This window comes from Antechinus flavipes, chromosome 2, assembly GCF_016432865.1.
Source record: "Antechinus flavipes isolate AdamAnt ecotype Samford, QLD, Australia chromosome 2, AdamAnt_v2, whole genome shotgun sequence".
NCBI classification, from domain to species: Eukaryota; Metazoa; Chordata; class Mammalia; order Dasyuromorphia; family Dasyuridae; genus Antechinus; species Antechinus flavipes.
The window spans coordinates 277,893,315-277,913,214 of record NC_067399.1 but is presented as its reverse complement, the minus strand read 5'-3'; the positions used below and the strand labels follow the sequence as shown (position 1 = coordinate 277,913,214).

Genomic DNA, 19,900 nt, shown 5'->3' with positions numbered 1-19,900 from the left:
GTTATAAACCCTTGCCTTAGAAGCTGGACTGTCGTGGTCTCTTCCTAGTACATTTTGAAAAAGGCCATGTATGAAAAAACATTCCTCCTGATACTTTCTATCCCTGTGACATTATAAAACCTAGAAACAACAGAACTTTTGGATTCTACCCCTTGTTTACAAAGCTGTATTACAGTGAAACTCAATTCAGTACCACTTTGCACTTCAATGGCTATAAAAAATACAGAAATTAAGCTTCTATCATAAATGTTCTTAGGCATTTAAACACTTAAATCATCCCCACAAAGACATGCTCATCCCTGCTGAGAGCTTCAAATTTAAGGGCTCCGTGAAAGAATGCTTCTTACAAAATAGTAGAGACAGTATTTAGGCATTTAAATTCTCCAACATGTCAGAATACGAAATAAGTACCCCACAACTGTAGAATTTCAATATCATATTAATGGCTTGATTCCATAACAAAATTGAGCCCCTCGTAAAGCAGCAGCAAACAAATCTTTGTTGGGCTTCTTTTTAACTACAGAAGAGAAATCTGTTCCATCCTCTCCACTTGATATGCTTTCTTCAATCAAAAGCAAACTCAGGTTGAAAAAATCATCAGCATCAGGGCACTTAAGTGTTTCCTGGGAGTTCACACACAAAATGAAGTCCTCACAATAGTGATTTTATTAAATTAGTTGCTTTATAAAACATTGCAGATGTCATAATTGTTAACATAACAATTTACCAAACTGTAGTAACTGTTGCAGTTTGCTAAGCATGTTTGTAAAGAAAGGAAATGCCAAAACCCTGTGAAAGTTGTTCTGTTTCAGCCTAGGAGAACAAAGAAGGTTTTGTTTCTCAGACATTTTAAATCAGGCAAATAAAACAGGTCAAGAATTTCCCCCCTCTTAAGAGCTGCATCAGTAGAAATATTCCGGTAAATATAAACTAGACTGTTTATACACTCGAAATACCACAAGTTGGATTTTGTCAAATGCAATAATGGAGACATTACCTCTGCGGCTTCAAAGTTGGTGGTTTTTGGTCATTTAATTTTTTTTTAAATGTCAAACTAGTAGCCATTTGAGGCACAGTATCCTTACTCTGAAATAAGCAGTCTTCTTTGCAATGTAATTTTAAAATCCTCACGCTCTACCTTAAGACAAAGCAATTTTAATACTAGGTGCACACCCACATGCCCTTGTTGCAAACTGCTTTTGTTGACAAGATATGAAGTAGTTCAAGGAGGTATGGTTAAGGCTGTATTATTGAATGGTGCTGGTAAATACTACACATTTTTTTGTCACGTTGCAACTATTGTTTCCAATTTAGTGACTCTGCTGCCCTGGAACCAGATAGCAACAATGACAACATTATTAGGATTTCTTTTACTGTGATTTAGTAGCAACCGAGTTTCCCGATTTTAACCCCTTGGCAACAAGAACCTAGTTCCCCATTGCATTAGCACCTAAGTGTCAAGGGGTTAAGGAACCAGCACAAAGATACTGCACTTTTGATTGTAGCATTTGGCAGAACTGAAAGGAAAGGAAGTTGTGCTACATGTTGAAGGGACTGTGGGCAACAGAAGAAGACAATGGGGAGAAGATGAAATGTCACATGAAGTCTTCAAAGTCTTGCACATATCCTCCATCATAGCCACCATAGTCTGCAAGATCATCTTTCATTGTAGCCTTTAATCCCCCTCCAGGAACCACACCTTTCTTCTTCTTTTTGGCTTTGTTTTGCTGAAGATGAAAGAGATTCAATTAGCTAAGTATTTGTTTTATAAGAATTCACTCAGAGACAATTTCAACCCACCTATGCCCCGGGTGTCAGGGGAAAAACTTAACTTTGAGTCACAAGCCCACATGATTGCCTAACAGAAGGCACTCAAACCCACCCCATAACTATTCCAACTCGCAGAAGAATGCCAGCTGCCAAACTAAGTTTGGACAATTTCTATTAAGACCCCTGAAATACACACAATTTATAACAGAATGCAGGCATTTAGTGAACTTCACATTATGGTTTGGTGCTTGGAGCTACTGTGTTCTGTTAGAGATACCATCAGGGTATTTGAACATAAAAGGAATTTCTGGCCAAAGTACAGGGTTCAGTCACACCTGTGAACCATTTTCTTTACCAACCCTTACATAGACTACTTCATACCACTGTAATAAACTGATAGAGTATCGCTCCAATTTAAGGCTTTTTTTTGTTTTTATTTCTGGAAAGTGCATCAGATAAACATCTTTTAACTGTTTTTTTAAAATCTTTTAAGCATGTAAGAATTCAAAACTGCTATAATCCATGCTTTAAAAAAAAAAAAAAGCCTATCTTTTTACTTACCTTTTCTTGTTTCTGTTTTTCACTGCATAGCACTGTCAATGAATTAGTAATCTTTTTCAAATCATCAATTTCCACTTAAAAAGAAAAATGAAAAACAAACTTAATTTCCCCCAAAACTAAAGGTCTAAACAAGAAATGTCAAAGCTATGCAGAACAAGATACATACATTTTTTGATATGGTCAATTTGAGAACTTGTTTTCCTTAACTATGAATGTTAGAAGAATTTTCTTTTGCTATTGTTCAAGGGAGAAAAAAGTGCTTAATTATCAAGATCAAACTGGACACAAAGAGAAATTATGTGACCCAGAAACTAGTCTTAGTCTGTGTTTTAAGCTACTTCCGTAGCATTAGAAAAAGAGTCTTCCATGCTCAGTAACTAAGCCTGCCATCTTTCATAAACTAAAATGATCAAATGTTTTGTATTTAAAATTGTTTCCAAAACAATGACTTACTATCTTATTACCTTTCGTCCTAAAAATCAACACAAGAGGCACAATTATATTAAAAAAAAAAAAACAAAAAAAAACAAGCACAATATTTTATTAGCTACTATGACAGACACCTAAACTTCTTTTCAGGAAGCAACTGTAAAACATTAACAAGCTGGCCTCAACAACACAAATATAGCCACCAGTTGCTCTTGGGTGTGTTTGTATAAGATTCCCAAAATAATTCCCTAACCAAGTCAGTTTTAAGTCAACAAAATCACCTCTATATTCTCATGCTACTGCTGTTTGATTAAAACCATTTCAATGCGCCAAAGATGTTACTTACATGAAATACACACATCTCGAACTAATGCTTCCAAGAAACTGGCATAATATAGAGATTTTTCATACTGTGTAATTTTATCTTTTAGTAACTTGCCAAATTCTGTGAAGTCATCTCTTGAAGAGGGGTTCATGGCATCTATACCACAGACTGTGTTATTAACACCTGTAAGAGAAAAGAACAGTGAAAATGCCAATTTGAGTTGTCAGAAAAAGCTTGTCAGTTGCATAAACTCCAAATTAGAGGGAAAGGTTTATTCATATTGATTGAGTACATACAGCCCAAAGTAAAAAAGGCAGAGTTAAAGCAGAGATTTTTCTTTTTAATTTATGGAAAAATTTCCATAACAAAAGTACAATAAAAAAAAAAAAAAGATGACTGAACATGAAAACTGAAGATCTACTATGCAGAATTTGCCCTTCCTTTCAAATATACAATGAAATTACGTAAATTTCTTTTTTTCCTTCCTTCCCCTTGCCCTAGTGATGGCTACCATGGAACACATAGTAATATATAAAACGATGTTATATATTCTTCTATTTATCAGTTCTTAGGTAATAGGTTTCAAAAAAAAAAAAAAACTTAAGGCAAGGTCTTTTTTGCCTGTTCTCTGAAAACAAATATAACTTTAAAAGCTAAACAGGTTAAAAAATGGAAACCAGAAGTGAATACTATTATCTAAGTGAATACCATCATTTTATTTATTTAAAATTAAGAATATATGAAATGACACAATTTGTAATCACTGTAAGCTAACATTTAAAAAGCTTTCACAAAAACTGAAATTTTAAGTGAAATGACATAATGGCAAATGTCTATTGTACTAAATGCTTTTTTCCCTACTATACCTCCCTTGCCTCCCTAAAATACTATACTTGGTGTGGATTTTTTTTGGCGTTTTACCTGTACCCCCCCCTCAAAAAAACCCAACCCCAACATATCATCAATCACTTTAAAGCACAAAGATGCTGTACTCCTCAAGCCTCTGTGTAAAATAAGACTGTACCCCTGTAATTAGATGGCGATTTAAAGCTACCACCCACACCATGATTTATAGTAGAGGTGTCAAATGGAGCCTAGTTGTGTCCTGAAACAGAATAAAATGTGATTGGGAAATCTTTTTAACAAAATAAAAATTCAACAACATAGATAATGCTAAAGTGGAGTAGTTATTTTTCTTATTTTAAATAATTTTTTATTATCAAAATAAATGCAAAGATAGTTTAACATTCACTCTTGCAAATCCTTGCATTCCAAATCTTTTTCCCTCTCTTCTTCCCATCCCTTCTCCCTAGAGTTAGCAATCCAATACATAGTGAATATGTTCAATTATATTCTATTAAAGTAGAGTTTTCTAAGTCAGTTTGCAGCCCACAGGGATCTTTATGTATGGCTTACTAGTCCCCATTTCTATTGGAGTTGACACCCCTGGTTTACAAGAATATTCATAACAATTAAGTTGAAATTATTATTTAATAAAGCATTTTCTATGGAAAAAAGATCAGTGACTGGCTCATCAACACCCTTTGCATTATTCATGGTGTTATTCAGGAATTGGAAGGTTAACACTCAGACAGATCATTTATTTCATCTCTTTATTTTACAAAGAAAAAAAACTAAGGCCATGAGAAAGAGAGAAGTAAAGGCAATTGAATGCCAGTTAATCACAAACCTAGATTTCACTTCTTGATTCAAAATCCAATCATTGCTAGCCTCCAACTAACAAATCTTAAGAACAGATATAAAGGGGGAATAGCAAGGAGAGATAGTAAGGATAACAAGAATCCTAATAAAGTACCTCATCCCACACTTATGGTGTGGAATTCCAAATTCAGCTAGTCAATTCAAGCAACCATTTATTAATAAGTACTATCTAGAGAGACAAAAATGAACAACTCTTGTAATTTAATAAGAGGGAGTAGTAAGAGAATACAAATTACTATAAAACAAAATGCATGTGTTAAAAGTTTCACAGAGGAACACTTCCAAACAATTCTTCTGTTATCAAGACAGGTTTCATGAAGTGGCCCCTCAATTAAGTCTTAAAAGTTCAACAGGTAGAGATTAGGAAGGGATGTGATCAGCATATTGGATCTAGTTTGGATAAAAGTGTTTGAAGAGGTAAAATATGAATTAAGAAAGGAAAACTAAATTCAGAATCAAATTGTAAAAAGCAGTGATATATATATGAGAGAGAAGTTAGGTTTTACATAAAAGAATTTGGCAACTGATTAGCTATGGAAGGTGAAAGAGAAAGGACTAAAAGATGATTCCTTTATTTTGGGCCACAGTAACTTGGTGGAATCATTAGCAGAAACTCAAGTTCGAAGGGAAAATTTTCAAGAGGAAAATGACTTCCTTTTTGGAAATATTAAGCCTGAAGAGATAATATATTCTCATAGAAACCAACTGAACTGCTTAAACCAGGCATGCAGGTGGTGAAAACCTGCCCACAGGCCATTTGAGAAATAAGTAAAGTAGCTGATTCTATAGCTGTTTGTTAATCTTATTCTTTCTATATCTCAATTTCCCATACAGTTTGTTACAACAAAGGAATATAGGGAGCAATTCTTCTATAGGTTCTTGGACTATGACCAATCACACCTGTGTCATATGGATTTGAATATTTCTCTTCCCCTGCCAAAAAAAGCATGGCTGGCAAAAGAAGTAAGCGGAATTAGTCACAGAAGTGGGTCAGAGATAAATATTTAGGACTTTCCTCCATTTCATATATCTGCAGTTTTTTAAACAAGTACACAAAAATGAGATCAAAGCACACAAAATCACTACATTTCAACCCTTTTTACTGTCCTTTCATTTGGTGCACAACTAATTTGAAACTAGAGTACTAAATCTTAAGAGATCTCAAAAAATAGGCTCAATCTTTAGCTAATATTTAAATAAATTAGTCTCAGAGCCCAAAGAAAGGATTGCTTCCAGATATCACTATGTAAATGTTACTTGTTTTCACTAGCATCATATCTAGTCTGATAACATACAGGTATATGCCACCAGCTTACCAAAGGTTTCTTTTGCTAATTCAAGGTCTGCCTCTTCCTGCAATTTCTTTAGCCGTAGTTTATCTGCTAATTGTTCTTCTGGTGTAAGCTCTTTAGATTCTTCAGGCTCTTCCAACTATGATGCAGACAGATGTGAAAGTATTATTTTAAAGAGTTCATATCTTCCATGGATATCTATGAATCTACAGTTTATAACACTTCAATTCAAAAAAGTGACCTAGAAACACAACTGCAACGTTTGTTGCTAATGAAGCAACAAGCCATAGGCAACTAAAATTAGAAAATCTGAATATTTAATAATTCAATGATACTCAGTTTTGCTACCAAATGGGCCTATCTGAGTGGAATATAAAAGGTATTTATGGAGACATGTAGTTGTAATAGATATGAAGAGTGTATGTGTGTGTGTGTGCAGTATCTACAAAGAAAGAGGGACAAATAATGATGAGATGTTATGACTTTCTTCATTATTACATTTACATAGAGATAGTACTAAAAATATTTCAGAAATGCTTTTGGATAATGACCAAAGAACAGCTACATCAATGTATATTTATCACAGAAATGAGTGCCTTTCACATTCCACTCAGCAAGCACAATGTAGATAATGAACAGTAAATGCTAGAACTATAGACAATGATGGCAAAGACCACTGAATAGTCAGTCATGACTTTTCCAGAAGGTCTGTAACAGGTTTAAATGTTTGATTCTGTGTTTTTCCAGAATTGAGTTCAAGCAAATCTACTACCTAAAAGATCAACTTCAAATAAAGGGCTGTGTTTTCCTTAATTCAGTAGACATTATTTGAAATGATAGGAAAAATTTTGTTCTAAAATACCAGTACTTACCCTTTTCTTAATTTCTTCTTGTCTTTTCTTCTGTTGCCGTTCTTTCTCTTTGATTTTCTCTGCTATTTTCTTCTTTTCTGAAACTTTTGTTTCTAAAAACAACACAAAGCTTTTATAATCATACAATTCTTTAGTTTTATAAATGTACACTACAGCATCATAGATTTTCATTATTTTCAACCATACTGGGGACTATTCAAAATCAAAATTTCCATATTAAACGGAAATGTGGGGAAAAAACCTTGTTTTTCTGAAAGAATCAAACATCAAGCATTTGGAGAAGATGAGATTATGGGCAAAAAAGGATGAGGAGATGGATAAGGGTGGGGGTGGAGGAGAAGGGGGCAGACCAAGAGGTGGCTGTTGTTTAGATTTTAAGGTTTTCAATTGAGTACTTTTTATTACAGAGCCACTAAACACTGGAAGATCACCAAGACACCTCACCAAGAATGGAAGGGAGCCCCAATGGCTCACCTGGTTTTACCTCTGTCTCCTCTTTTTTTTCTTCATCATCATCATCCCAGTTTTCCTAAAGAGAAAAATCTCCATTAGCTGAATTATTAAGCTAAGACATGACAATCAAGCCATAGTTAACAGTGTCTCTTGAATTGATTCAATAGGTATTAAATCTTAAGAATTCAAACAACTTGCCTATCCCTAAAAATTCTGAAGATAAATTATGAACTTTTCATCCCATTTAAAAAAAAAGCTCACATACAGCCACTGAACCAAATTCCATTATACCAAATCACATACACACCCCTTCCTTAAAGAAATTATTTCCAAATACTAGACAATGATCATTTATTCAAAATATTTTAAACATAAAATATGATATGTGTTTATGTGCAGCTTCGATAAGTTCGGAGAAACTTCATCACCAAGTTGGTCAGCTGGTGGAAATATTTTTGGGTACAGCAACTCTTAAGGTGGGGGGAAGAAGAGAGACATTTTATATAATACAATTTGATAAACAAAAAAGGTATACTCTGCAAACTACAGTAATTATTTAACCTATTTAAAAATAAATACTTAATTTGAAGCTTGTGGTAATACTTAAGGTCACACTATAATGCCAAAAGCTATTCATTATTAAAAAACACTCCTAAACACAAGTATTGGAAGGACTCCTTGAAACTGTCACTCCCAGTCCCAGGCTAGTCACTAAGCAATTCTAGAACTAAAAATAGCATGATTATCTGACAGAATTAGGAGAGAAAAAAAAACCTGTTACAGAGAGCTGAGAGAACAATTAGTTTATATTATATTATCTATTTCCTTGTTTTCCACCATCCAGCTGGAATTCTCTGATTCTTCCAACTTGCCCCCAGCAATCCCATTATTGAGAAATATTATCCAAGAAGAAATCTAATCAGCCTTAGTTCTCACATCTCATCAGCACCCTCTGACAGTAGAGCCATGTACTTCTAGTAATCTCATCACTGACATATAGCCTCATCCAAGAAGAAATCTAATCAGCCTTGGGACATCTCATCAGCACTGACCAGGGAAGCTTTGTACTCCTAAATCTCCATTTAGGGGGCAGTTAGGTAGCAACAGAAGAAAGAGCAACTAAAATTGTTGAGACATTTTTAAATTGTATCCAATCTGTGATCTCATTTGCCATTTTCTTCACAGAGATACTGGAGTAGTTTGCCATTTCTTTCTCAACTAACTTTCCAGATGAAGAAATGGAGGCAAATGTGGTTACTTGCCCAGAATCACACAGCTTGAAAGTTTCTCAGGCCAGATTTGAACTTGGGGAAGTTCTCGACTCCAGGTCATAAATAAAACATAAAAAAAAAAATAAAAAAAAAATAGACATTTCATCTCCTACCTGGCTACCCTCCTTTGACTCCCACCATATTCCCAGAAAGCTTATCATTGGAAAAAGTAAAGCTTTGGTATTCCTGCATCATCAGTATCCTCTGCCCTAAAGGCAAGAACTCCAAAACCCTATTTCTCACCCCATGTCTCAGCTGGCTTTATTCCTGGACTGCTTTGATTTTTTAATCATGCCTTCCATCTTTTCTCTTTCCCCATTAGATCCTATGCTTCTTGAGGACAGATTTTCTTTTGTGCATTAGTCTCAGCCGCTTTAATGTTTATTGACTGATTACAAAGTAGGCAAGTCTGTAAACGGCCAACTTTCAAGCTGGGCAAACAATGATAAATCTAGTAAAGTTAAGGTGAAGGACAAGGAATGGAAGATACAATTAGCCAGTGTAAAAAGACAAGTGTAATTATGGGTAAAGGCTTAAACAAGCAATATGCTGCAACTATGACATTAAGCTTGTTTTATAAGACAACTAAAAATCTAAATGCATTCTTGGAAAACAAGCCAAACAAGAAGAACTCCTTTTTTAAACCGATAGTTGGATGATCAAATAGTCCAATTATGAGTGGACGCCACTCAATTGTGGTATGCTCAATTTAGAGCTCTAGTTTTATATTTTGTCACAAAAAAGGCCTAGTTTTGACAGATTTCAAAGCAAACTACCTGGCCATTATTTGAATTACCCACAACACCCCACCTATATATCACCCACTCTCTGGTAACTTCAGGTTCTCAAGGGTCCAAACCAGTATCATGAGTCCAAAAATAACTTAGCTAAGTAAATCATACAATGAATTTAGGCAATGTGAATATGAATAAGTTGCATTTACCTCTAAGGGTTGCTAATATATAATTTTCTATATATTACATTAATTCAAGGGTATAGGATGTATTCAGGGAAAACTAATACCTCTGGGATGAGGGCTGCTGAGACTTTCACAAGGTTGCTTTCCCTTCTCTGATGTCCATCTGAGGTTCCAAGATGTAGCAAGCAAAGAGGCCATATGGGTCTCAAACTTTATGGTGAGTTAGGGAGATGTCTACTCCTAACTATGGTAAAATGAGTGGATGAGAACAATTTTATTTCCGACAGCTGTGAAACAGGTGTTGTGGAGCGCTTAGAGCTCAGAAAAACATCAAAGACACCAAGATCATCCACTGCATCTCAAGTCATCACCAGTCATCCTGACTTATATCTACCAACTGGATAGTAATGGCTCTGGAAAAGAAAATGAGGCCGACGACTTTGTGCAACTCTGCCTCACTTAAATCCAATTTATGTATGAATCAAAAGACATCCATCCAAAAGGAAAAGTTCTCCAACATTTTAAATAACCCAAATTCTGAATAGCCACTAAACCCCACAAAGTTCTTCTTGAAGGATCATTGCAAACAAGCCCATGATGTCTCTTTTGAAGCTTAACTGGACACCCACACTTTATTGAAGATCCCTTGGCTTCCCTATGCATTCTCTAGTTACAACTCCTCTACCCCATACAGTGTTTTTAAGTTCATAGTCAGGCAGAAAAGGTCTCACAAAGAGCTCATGAATAGGAAACCCTATCGGCACATTTATGCTGCCTTTATTTAAATGTTAAATTTGGCAATTTCTACTTTCCACTGATTTTTAAGATTGGAAGTACTCACTGAATAGCAGACAGTACAGATGGTATGTTCCCCTCCTTCAGGTGCCTCAGTCCTTCTATGTCCTCACAAATGTTAATGTCTCTAGCATGGATCTCTCTTTATTGATCTAATCAAAATTTCCCCCCTACCTATGTTCTCCATTTCTATCCCCTCTATAAGCACTTCAAGTACTATAAAGTGTCCTAGTGAGATGGTTACACTTTTCTTGATGGAGAAAAGTTTAAAGCAAAGGCTTTTGCAAATCTTTTTCATTTTCTGTTTGTAGTCATCCTTCCATGTTTAGTCTTGAAAGTTCATGGAATGCTTTTGCTTAGTTGAATATCCTGTCACACTTTATTAAGCTGGTGTTTTTTTTTTTTTTTAAACTCTACATACTTCTGTTTTGAGAGATAATAATGCTGTAACTATTCATTCTTCATAAAATCTTATACATGAGTTTCTATTCTAATCCAATTTGCTTTTGATAACCATCAGTTTCTGATAGGCAAAAGTCAGATGTTTGGCTGTCTAAAGCACTTCTTTGACTTGCTCTTCTTGTAATAATTAACTTAATATTGATTCAACTTCTGGATGAAATTATTACAGGTCAATATTATTAGTATTACTGTTGTCCATTTTTAAAATTTTCAATAGTTAAGCAAATTTTTTTGTTTTTACAAATGCTGATCTTAGATCTGATAAGTCAATGGTTTTGTTATACACAGACACCTGGTTCAGGGATCAACTCCCACATCTAAAATAAGCAAGTTCTCTTCATCTTTTGGAAGGCTCTTAACAACAGAAATAATCCTATTTAATGTACTTCTGATACTACACATTACACAAGATATAAAACAGAAATGTGTGTACATTAAATCTATTTGCCACTGGTTTGGAAGAGATCCAGCAGAGAGTCTAAGATTAGGAAGAATTCCCTTTAGATAAGGTCCTTCAGATACTGGTATTTGAGGATGAAATTATGATGATTATGCAAAGCCCTGGAATCCTACAAAATCCCTAAAAGAAATCAGCTGTCCAACCACACAAGACCAAGTAGACAACATAGGTCTACTGCCCAGATTTCAATATGCACTTTAAAGAATTTGGGTTGGAGTGCTTTTGGGAGACTGAAAGTTTTTTTACTGACATCAAGCTTGCATTGAAAGTAAAGGCTCATACTAATATTTCATCAGTGGCATTGCTATTTAAGTAATATATAGAACAGCACTGCCTCTGAAAAACTGAAGAATGTCATATAGAAGATAATGAAGAGGCCCATGGTGAGCTTAAGCAGGTCACCAATATGACTAATGAGGCACCCCAAAGGACATCATCAAGCAAATGTATAAAAGCAAGAGAAAATGATACAATCAAGTGACAAGAGCAAAAGATTACTGATGCACAGTCAGTGCTTTAACCTGTATGATACTAAAAACAAAGAAAGTTTCCAACTCACAGAGTGGATACTCTATGGCAAAGTTTTGGTAGAAAAAAGTAACAATCACAAAAGCTGGACAAACATGGATGAAATCTGTACTGCTGGAGCAAATTCCCAAATGGATGAAATCACAGAACTATTTGGGTATACAAATTTTATCTAAGTGTGAGTTACAAAACCAGTTTTGTTGTACTGTGTATAAAGTGCAGAGTGTACTCTGTGAGTGCAAGGAGGAGAGTAATGTATACCAAGTCTAAAAAAGTAAACTGAGGTTGTCTAGTGTTTTAAATGTCAGGAATTTGTTTTTTATCATAGAAGAAAGAAGTCAATAGAGTTTCCAAGGCAGGAAAAAAATTGTGTGACAAGTCAGACTTGCATTTTGGCAGGTATATAGAATATTGATTGGAGTCAGGGAAGATCAATTAGGAAGCCACTGAAATAATACAGTTGTATGGCAATGGCTGTTTGGGGGGGAAAAAGAGGAGAGATGCCAGATGTGTAGAAACAATAAAATTTGGAAACTATTTGGATTTATGGAGTGAATGAAAGTGAGAAGTAGAAGATAACACTGAGGCTGCAAACTTGGGTTACTATAAGGATGGCAGTGTCCTGGACAGAAATAGCAGAGTTCAAACAGGGGAAGTTTTTGGAAAAAGATAATGAGATCTGGGTCACAGATTGAAATCCATCCATGACTGCTCATCCTGTTCAACTCACTGTTCCACTCAAAATTTTTTTATTAATATTTTAATTTCCCACCAGTTAATTTAAAATAATTTTTACATTTGTTTTTAAAACTTTGAATTCTAGATTTCCTCCCTTATCCCCACTCTCAGCTTCCATTAAGAAAGCACATGTGAAGTTATACAAAACATTTCCATATAAGTCATGTTGTAAAAGAAAACAGATTCCCCCCTCTAAAAAAAAAGATGACAGGGGACATAAGAGAAAGGATGTTTCAATCTCTATTCAAACAATCAATTCTTTCTCTGGGTATGGATAGGATTTCTCATCAGAAGTCCTTCAGAATAGTCATGGATCACTGTATTGCTGAGAAAAGCAAAGTCATTCACTTTGCTTGAGTTCACAGTTTTTCTGAGCACATTCTGCTCTCATCATTTCCCATAGAAAAATAGTTACATACCAATTTATTTGTTCAGCCATTCTCTAGTTGAGAAGCATCTCCTCAGTTTCCAATTTTTTGCTTTACTCAAAATTTTTTAAAGGGAGGGGGTGTGGGACAAAGAAGTTATATTCTTTACTCACCACTCACAAAGAAAGCACAAAGCTAGGAGGATACACACGATAGCTTCAACATAATAAAAGGGAATAGAGGCTAAGTGGGAAGAGGGAATTTTTCTAATAAATCTTTGGCAACTATGGCTATAAGTGCCTGGGTTGGGTGTTAGAAAACCAAGGCTCCTTTCTCAGCAGCTAATTCATTTCATCTCCTGGGCCTTACCTCCAATTAATATTCTACACTTTTATGTCAATTCTGACTTTATTAGCTCTTTATCAGATTATACTATTCCCTATTGTATAACAATTGAGCATATTGCTTCTATATTTTCTATTCCAACAATTCCTTTTAAACAGATAGTATTGGTGGTATGTCCAAAATTTGCTGCTTAAATCATAACATCATCCACCATAGATAGGCACAGCTCTCCACCCTAGGAGAGTTGGTCTGAAGTCTGTTTAAAGAATAAGAGAGAACAGTGATGATGATGAGGGGCAATTTGGCTCTCCAATTCTGAACATAACAAAAGATTCAATCACTCTTTTTGTCTCTTTAAATCAGCAGGTACCTGAAAGGATTTTTAAAAATTGAAACCAATGTTCTTTCTTGCTCTTACTTGGGTAACCACGATTTCAACTGCCCTCTTTTCTCTGGGATCCAAGATGAACCTAAACCTGAGAAGCACTAAAAAACCATTATATTGAAGAAAGTCTTCTAGAAGGGAAGGCTCAGGACAAGCCTAGACCTGCTAACAACTCGATTTCTTTCTTCTTTCTTTCTTTCTTTTTTTTTTTTGCTAAGGCAATTGGGGTTAAGTGACTTGCCCAGGGTCACACAACTAAGAAGTATTAAGTGCCTGAGGCCACATTTGAACTCAGGTCCTCCCAACTTCAGGGCTGATGCTCTATCCACTGCCACTTAACTATCCCAACTCGATTTCTTTTTTCTCCTCTTTTTTAATGAACAAGTATTTACTTTCTCTACCTTCCCGTTCACCTCTCCAACAGAAAAATACAAAACTTCTACAACAAATATGCATATAGTAAAGCAATACAAATTCCCACTTTGTCCACATCCAAAAATGTATGTCTCATTTGGCCTCTTGAATCCATCATTTTTTCTTAGGTTTAGGATGCTTCCCTATTAGTTCTCTGAAATCATGTTTGGTCTCTGAATTCAAATAAAAAATGTTAAGTCTATCAAGGTTATTTGTCTTTACAATAATGTACCATATAACTTGTTCTCTTGTTCTGCTTAATTCACTCTGCATCAGAGTTCATGTAGGTCTCCCCAGGTTTCTCTGAAACCACCTTCCCCCTTTCATTTCTTACTGCATAATAGTTTTTCATTATGTTTATATACAATGATCTAATTCAGCCATATCCAATTGATAGCTACCTCTTTAGTTTCCAGTTCTGTCACATCAATAAATGAAGATATAAATATTTTTTGTACAAAGGAGTTCTTTTCCTTTCTTTAATCTCTTTCGGGGTACAAATTGAGTAGATAAATCACTGGATCAAAGGATATACAGTTTAGTTACTTTTCGAGCCCCATTCCAAATAAGTATCTTCACTTCAAAACAAATTGCTGTTGCTTTCCCTACTGTGAACTTATATTTTCAGAATTAATTGTAACCATGCTGACTAAGAGGAGGTAAAGGAGCATTTTCCTTAATAAACTCTACTTGTGATTATTTCAACAAATACATATGGAATTCCTCCCATACGTAAATTGCTAATAATATTAGACCCTAGGATTGCAGTGTTCTACAATGGCTCATGTCTAAATTTCTTACATTGTAGAAATATCAAAAATCAAGTCAGTAAACATTAAACAAGCGAACTATTTGAATAAGCCAGAACTGAAAATGTGATGGTCCATAAAAATTTAATTTGAAATTTGGCTAAAGTATACTTTAAAATTATCTGCCTCCTGGCAGGGTGCCCAACCTTCCCTAGTATTTCTAGGTAATCTCACATTTCTCTGAAACACATTCCCCACCTCTCCCCTTTCTTTAGAAAACTGCTTTAGAACCTTTAAAAATTTTCTAATTCTGGCAACTTTTCCTAAAGTTTTCCTAAATTAATGGTGGGAAACCAAATTTCTTGGGACAGGGTAGAGGGGGAACCTACTACTCAATAGATAACAGATCTACTGATTAAAAAGGTGGAATATAAAGCACCTATCCTATCACACATCCACCTTATCAGCCAGCCTACTCATCCACCTAGCTCCAGAAATATAGATCAAATCTCAATGATACATGTTAACCTGCATTTTTCTCCCTTACCATCAGAAAGTGGAATGTGGTCTTTTCTTCCTGGCCAATAAAGCCCAGATGGCAGACATCAATGCATCAAAAATTTTGCATAAATGTTAAAAGGACCACAAGCTTTCCCGTTTTGAAACAGAATTCGACAGAAGTCTATAAGCAGTCATCTGCAGAATAGGTTTTAGAAAAGACAAGACTAATATAATTTAAAGTCTACTGTTAAAGCCAGGAATACAATACTACCTACAAATCCCCAAGCTGCCTTTCTCAGGATGTTACAAAGTAACACTTAAAACCCCACATAAATCTATACTGTTAAACACTAATTCTTGAATTAATAGTTCCAGTTTTACTACAGATGTTGGTGTAAAAGTCCATTTCACCAGGAAGTTGTTTTCCATATTGTAAGGATTATAATTTTCTACCCTACCAACTTAGCACCTACACACTTTGTCAAAAACTAACATACTTAAAAACAACAACAACAATAAAAAAAACCCTGGTTACCAGCAGAACCAATTACCTATCAGTCTTCAACTCTAGTTTAATATTATCTATAACCCTTATTTTTTCAGTGTCGGATCATTTTCAGAGTAAAAAAAAAAAAGAGTTCAATACAAATAAGTATATAACATATTTCAATTCAAACATAAAATTTGTACTTAATAAGGACTATGATTATAAAAGTCCTAGATGCTCTTAATGAGAGGTTGGCAAATTCTGTGAACTAGGCTGTCAAAAGCATTTAGCATTTTGAGGCAGTCACACTGAATTCCAAACCTTAACTCCCCTCATGTTTATTTACATTTCACTATCATAGTAACTTGAAAAATAGTCCACAACACAGGATAATTCAGTTCAGAGTGCAATAGAAACTAACATAGAGGATTTTCAATCACTGCCACACTGACAAGATTTCTCAGTTTAAGGTCTGACTTACTGTACACAGTTGGGGAAAAATAAAGTGGAGAAAACTGCCCACCCATAAGTCATTAAGAGTCCCAAGAATTAAAACATGATAAGTATCTTCTGTCAGAGGATCCATTAAAATCCTTCAGTATGTATACTACTCTCCCACCCCCAGCCCAAGTCTAATTTGAATCTATGATAAGCCCAATGGTGATGTTGCCTTTACACACCCCTTTCCCCTTTTCTGTTCTTTGAAAGAGGACAAATTCTTTGGCTCCTACATTTTTGGAATAACTCCAAAATCGAAGCAAATGTGCTAAGTCCTGCTTTAGAAAATTAAAGTACATTATATTAACTAGAAATAAATAATTGCTGATTAAATGAGACAAGGGTTCTAAATGGATTTACAACTTCACCCAATCTAGGCTCTATTTTGATGCTAAAATTGAATTAAAATGAAGAGACAACTAGTTCAAAGTATTCTATGGAAGAAATTCAATGAAACTTAAGAATGTAATATAAATCAATGGCTATTTCTTTTAAGAATACACACCAGAATACAAAGACATTTCTTTTACTAAGGTCAACAAAATCCAATGTCATTTCAACATTGCATAAAGGGCCTATGATTTCTTCAGTATGTGTGGGAACTCCCTCCACCAACGCAGCAATCCGTCTATAATTTAAGAGTCTTAGGAGAATGATTTGCCCACAGTCAGGAGGCTCTGAATGCAGGTTTAACTGGAAAGTCCAATACTATTCTATCCCTACTTTTCGATGACAGTCATGTGAGTTTTAAAGTCCTGTTAACAACTCTCTAGGGAAAAATAAATAAGCTGGTTCAAATACCCACATCATTTTGTTTACTTCTCATTTTTTCAATTTTTAACCTTTATCTTTCTTCTGACCATTAACTCTTCCTCTAATTCTTCCTTTTACTAATCTTGCTTCACCTTCACTGCTTAAAAATTTTCTACATTACTACATTGCAGAGTTAAATAACAGTAAAAAAATAAAATAAAATAAAAAATTTTACAGTATCTTTTAAGTGTTCTTGGCCATTTGGGAGTATGTGTATGTGTGTACCACAGTGAATCTGAACATTGAAAAAGAGAAGCCAGAGAGTCCTGTTTAAGCGTATGCTTATTACATTTCAGTTTTTTAAGGTCTGCTGAGCAGGTAATGGGGAAATAACTTTCAACTTCACATATATAAAAATCTGCTGAAACATTTTAAGAATTCCACTACTTTGTTAAGCTTTAAATCCTTGCCACTCTGGACATAAGAATTAAAAGCTTCAAAATAAAATACTTAGGACAGTTTCCTAAAACCACATGACTGCCCTCATGATTAAAATGGCACACTTTTCAGAAACCATACATCTGGTGGGAAGAGATGAAAGAAATTCAAATTTATCTTCCTCACGTAAAAGTCCTCACTGCCTTTTCAACACTCCAATATCCAAATAGCAAATGTTTTCATTCCATCTGGGTTGTTTTTTTTTTTTTTTTTTTTTTTTGGGGGGGGGTTTGTATTTTTCATGTGTAGTGATAAATAAACCCTCCTGCCAACTCTCCATTTCTTTGGTTGCTCCTATGGATTATTTGGAGCATTTATTACTTTTTCCAGCTGCCTGTCTATTTCATTGCTAAATTCCTTCACCAGAAAAGTGAGTATCTTTTCATTTTATTCTAAGTAACACTGGTAAGTGGACTGTCTAGGAAGAGAGGAAAGCTAACCTCCCAAAATGTCTTCACATATGTAAATTCATCGATCCCATCAGCTGCTCCTTAAGATCTGCTGCTAATGCTATACACCAACAGGACAGAACTGGAAACTTCAGACACCATGAAGTGAGTCACTGACCGCGAGTGTGAAGAAAAAGGCCAGGTGAGGACTCTTCCCCGGGATTCCCAGATGGAACATGTCCCGGGCCTCAACCTTCCAACCAAGCCCCTTTCCAGAAAGCCATCCGGGAGCAGATGTGTGGGCCGGGCTGAATGGGGAGTGGGTCACCTCCGCTGGCCCCTGGGCGGGCGCCAGACACCCCAGGCCGAAGTGAAGGGCACTCGGAGAGATGGGGTAGGGCGGCTGCCGACCCGGACGCCAGGGCTGACTATAGAAGCAGGCCGCGACCGCGTGCCTCTGGCCCGGGTATCCGGGAATGGGAGGGGAAAGGACAGACCGGACAGCGCGCCCCGGCCCGAGATGCGGGCCTGGGGAGGCAAGGGCGCCACTACCCGGAAACGACGGCCCGCCCTGCCAGCAGGCCGGGAGCGGAACTCCACGGCCCAGAGGGACGGGACTCCTCGGTAGCCGGGGTCCGGGCCTCCACCACACACTTCTCCCCTCCCCCCGCCACTCCCGCCCGGCCTCGCACCCACCTTGACGTCGTCATCCTCATCCTCGCCCTCCCAGCGGTCCCCGCCGGCCGCGCCCCCCGCCTTCCGCACCGGCTCCTCCACCGAGAACGTGTCCGCGTCTACAGAAAGGAGGAAGAGAGAGCCACGTTAGGGACTAATAGCGTACGGGCAAAGGACACTGAGGCACCCCCTCCCCCCACTGCCCTCCACCACTCAGCATGTCCCCTTACCCCAAGAGTCCGAGTCCCCCGCCGCCGCCGCCATCTCGGGCCGGGTGTGTGTGAGTGCGGGAGGGAGAGAAGAGGAAAGGAGAGCGCGAGAGGGCGGGTGGTGAGTCACCGAAAAGCTTCTCGCTGGCCAGCGCGGGGCACGCCGGGACGGCGGCGGAGCGTCAGGCCCGGGCCCAAGACCCCGCCCGAGGCTCCGCCCCTTACAAGTCGCGGGAATTAGGCGCGCCGACCGGACTGAGCTCCGCCTCCCTCCTGACGCCACGGGGAGAGGGCGGAACCAGGCCGCACGGAAACTGAGGGCAGAGGAGGAGGGATTTCAGGTGGGCCAGGTGGACGAAGAGATTGAACCGGCCAATATGCTATAGGGAGAGGGCCGGGGAAAGAGGAGAGACGTCACTGGAAACGTCCCTTTAGCAATTCCACACGCCCAGGAGGCTCGAGAAACGTCTCTTGCACACATACAGTCACAAGGAATGACTTTTGCACCACATGCACCCACTACACGAGAAGCACCGCTTTCTTACACCTCCTCTGGTCTCTGTCCAGAACATACGTTCACACATACACACACTCACTCACATACACACAAACCTTTGTCAAGGAGGAAATATACCCCCATAAACACATTGTCACGTCCCTTACACATCTCCCTTTCTCAAACGCTCCCTCTTCATGAGAAACACCAAACGCACGCACAGCCTTACTCAGGAAGAATGCCATCTCCGTCCCCACCCCAACCCCTGTCTATACACATATACACATACAGAGCCATGTCAAGGAGGACCGACAGACATCCACTTCACACACAACGTCGTCACTGGGAAACCTGTCGCATCATATACACCCACCTCTATACCCCACAAGCTAGCCTACCTAGCGCTTACTGGCTGGCTGTCTCTGTCTGTCTCTCTCTTTCTCTGTGTCTGAGTTCTGTGTCTTTGGGTCGATCTGTCTCTTTCTGTCTCTCTCTCCTTCCTCCCCCCTACGCCTCCAAGGGGACTCCCCTTACAC

The 19,900-nt window shown here is 37.3% G+C and overlaps 1 protein-coding gene across 1 annotated transcript; it reads right to left on the bottom strand.

Moving 5' to 3' along the window:
• Positions 1-643: 643 nt before the first annotated feature.
• EIF3J (eukaryotic translation initiation factor 3 subunit J) lies at positions 644-19,004 on the bottom strand. Its single transcript, XM_051977254.1, has 8 exons — positions 18,890-19,004; positions 18,681-18,778; positions 7,446-7,500; positions 6,972-7,063; positions 6,124-6,238; positions 3,107-3,268; positions 2,332-2,405; positions 644-1,727 (listed from the first exon to the last, which is right to left on the bottom strand). Exons 1-8 carry the CDS (start codon positions 18,921-18,923, stop codon positions 1,596-1,598), a joined length of 762 nt encoding a protein of 253 aa, XP_051833214.1. The 5' UTR covers positions 18,924-19,004; the 3' UTR covers positions 644-1,595.
• Between the last annotated feature and the right edge of the window lie 896 nt (positions 19,005-19,900).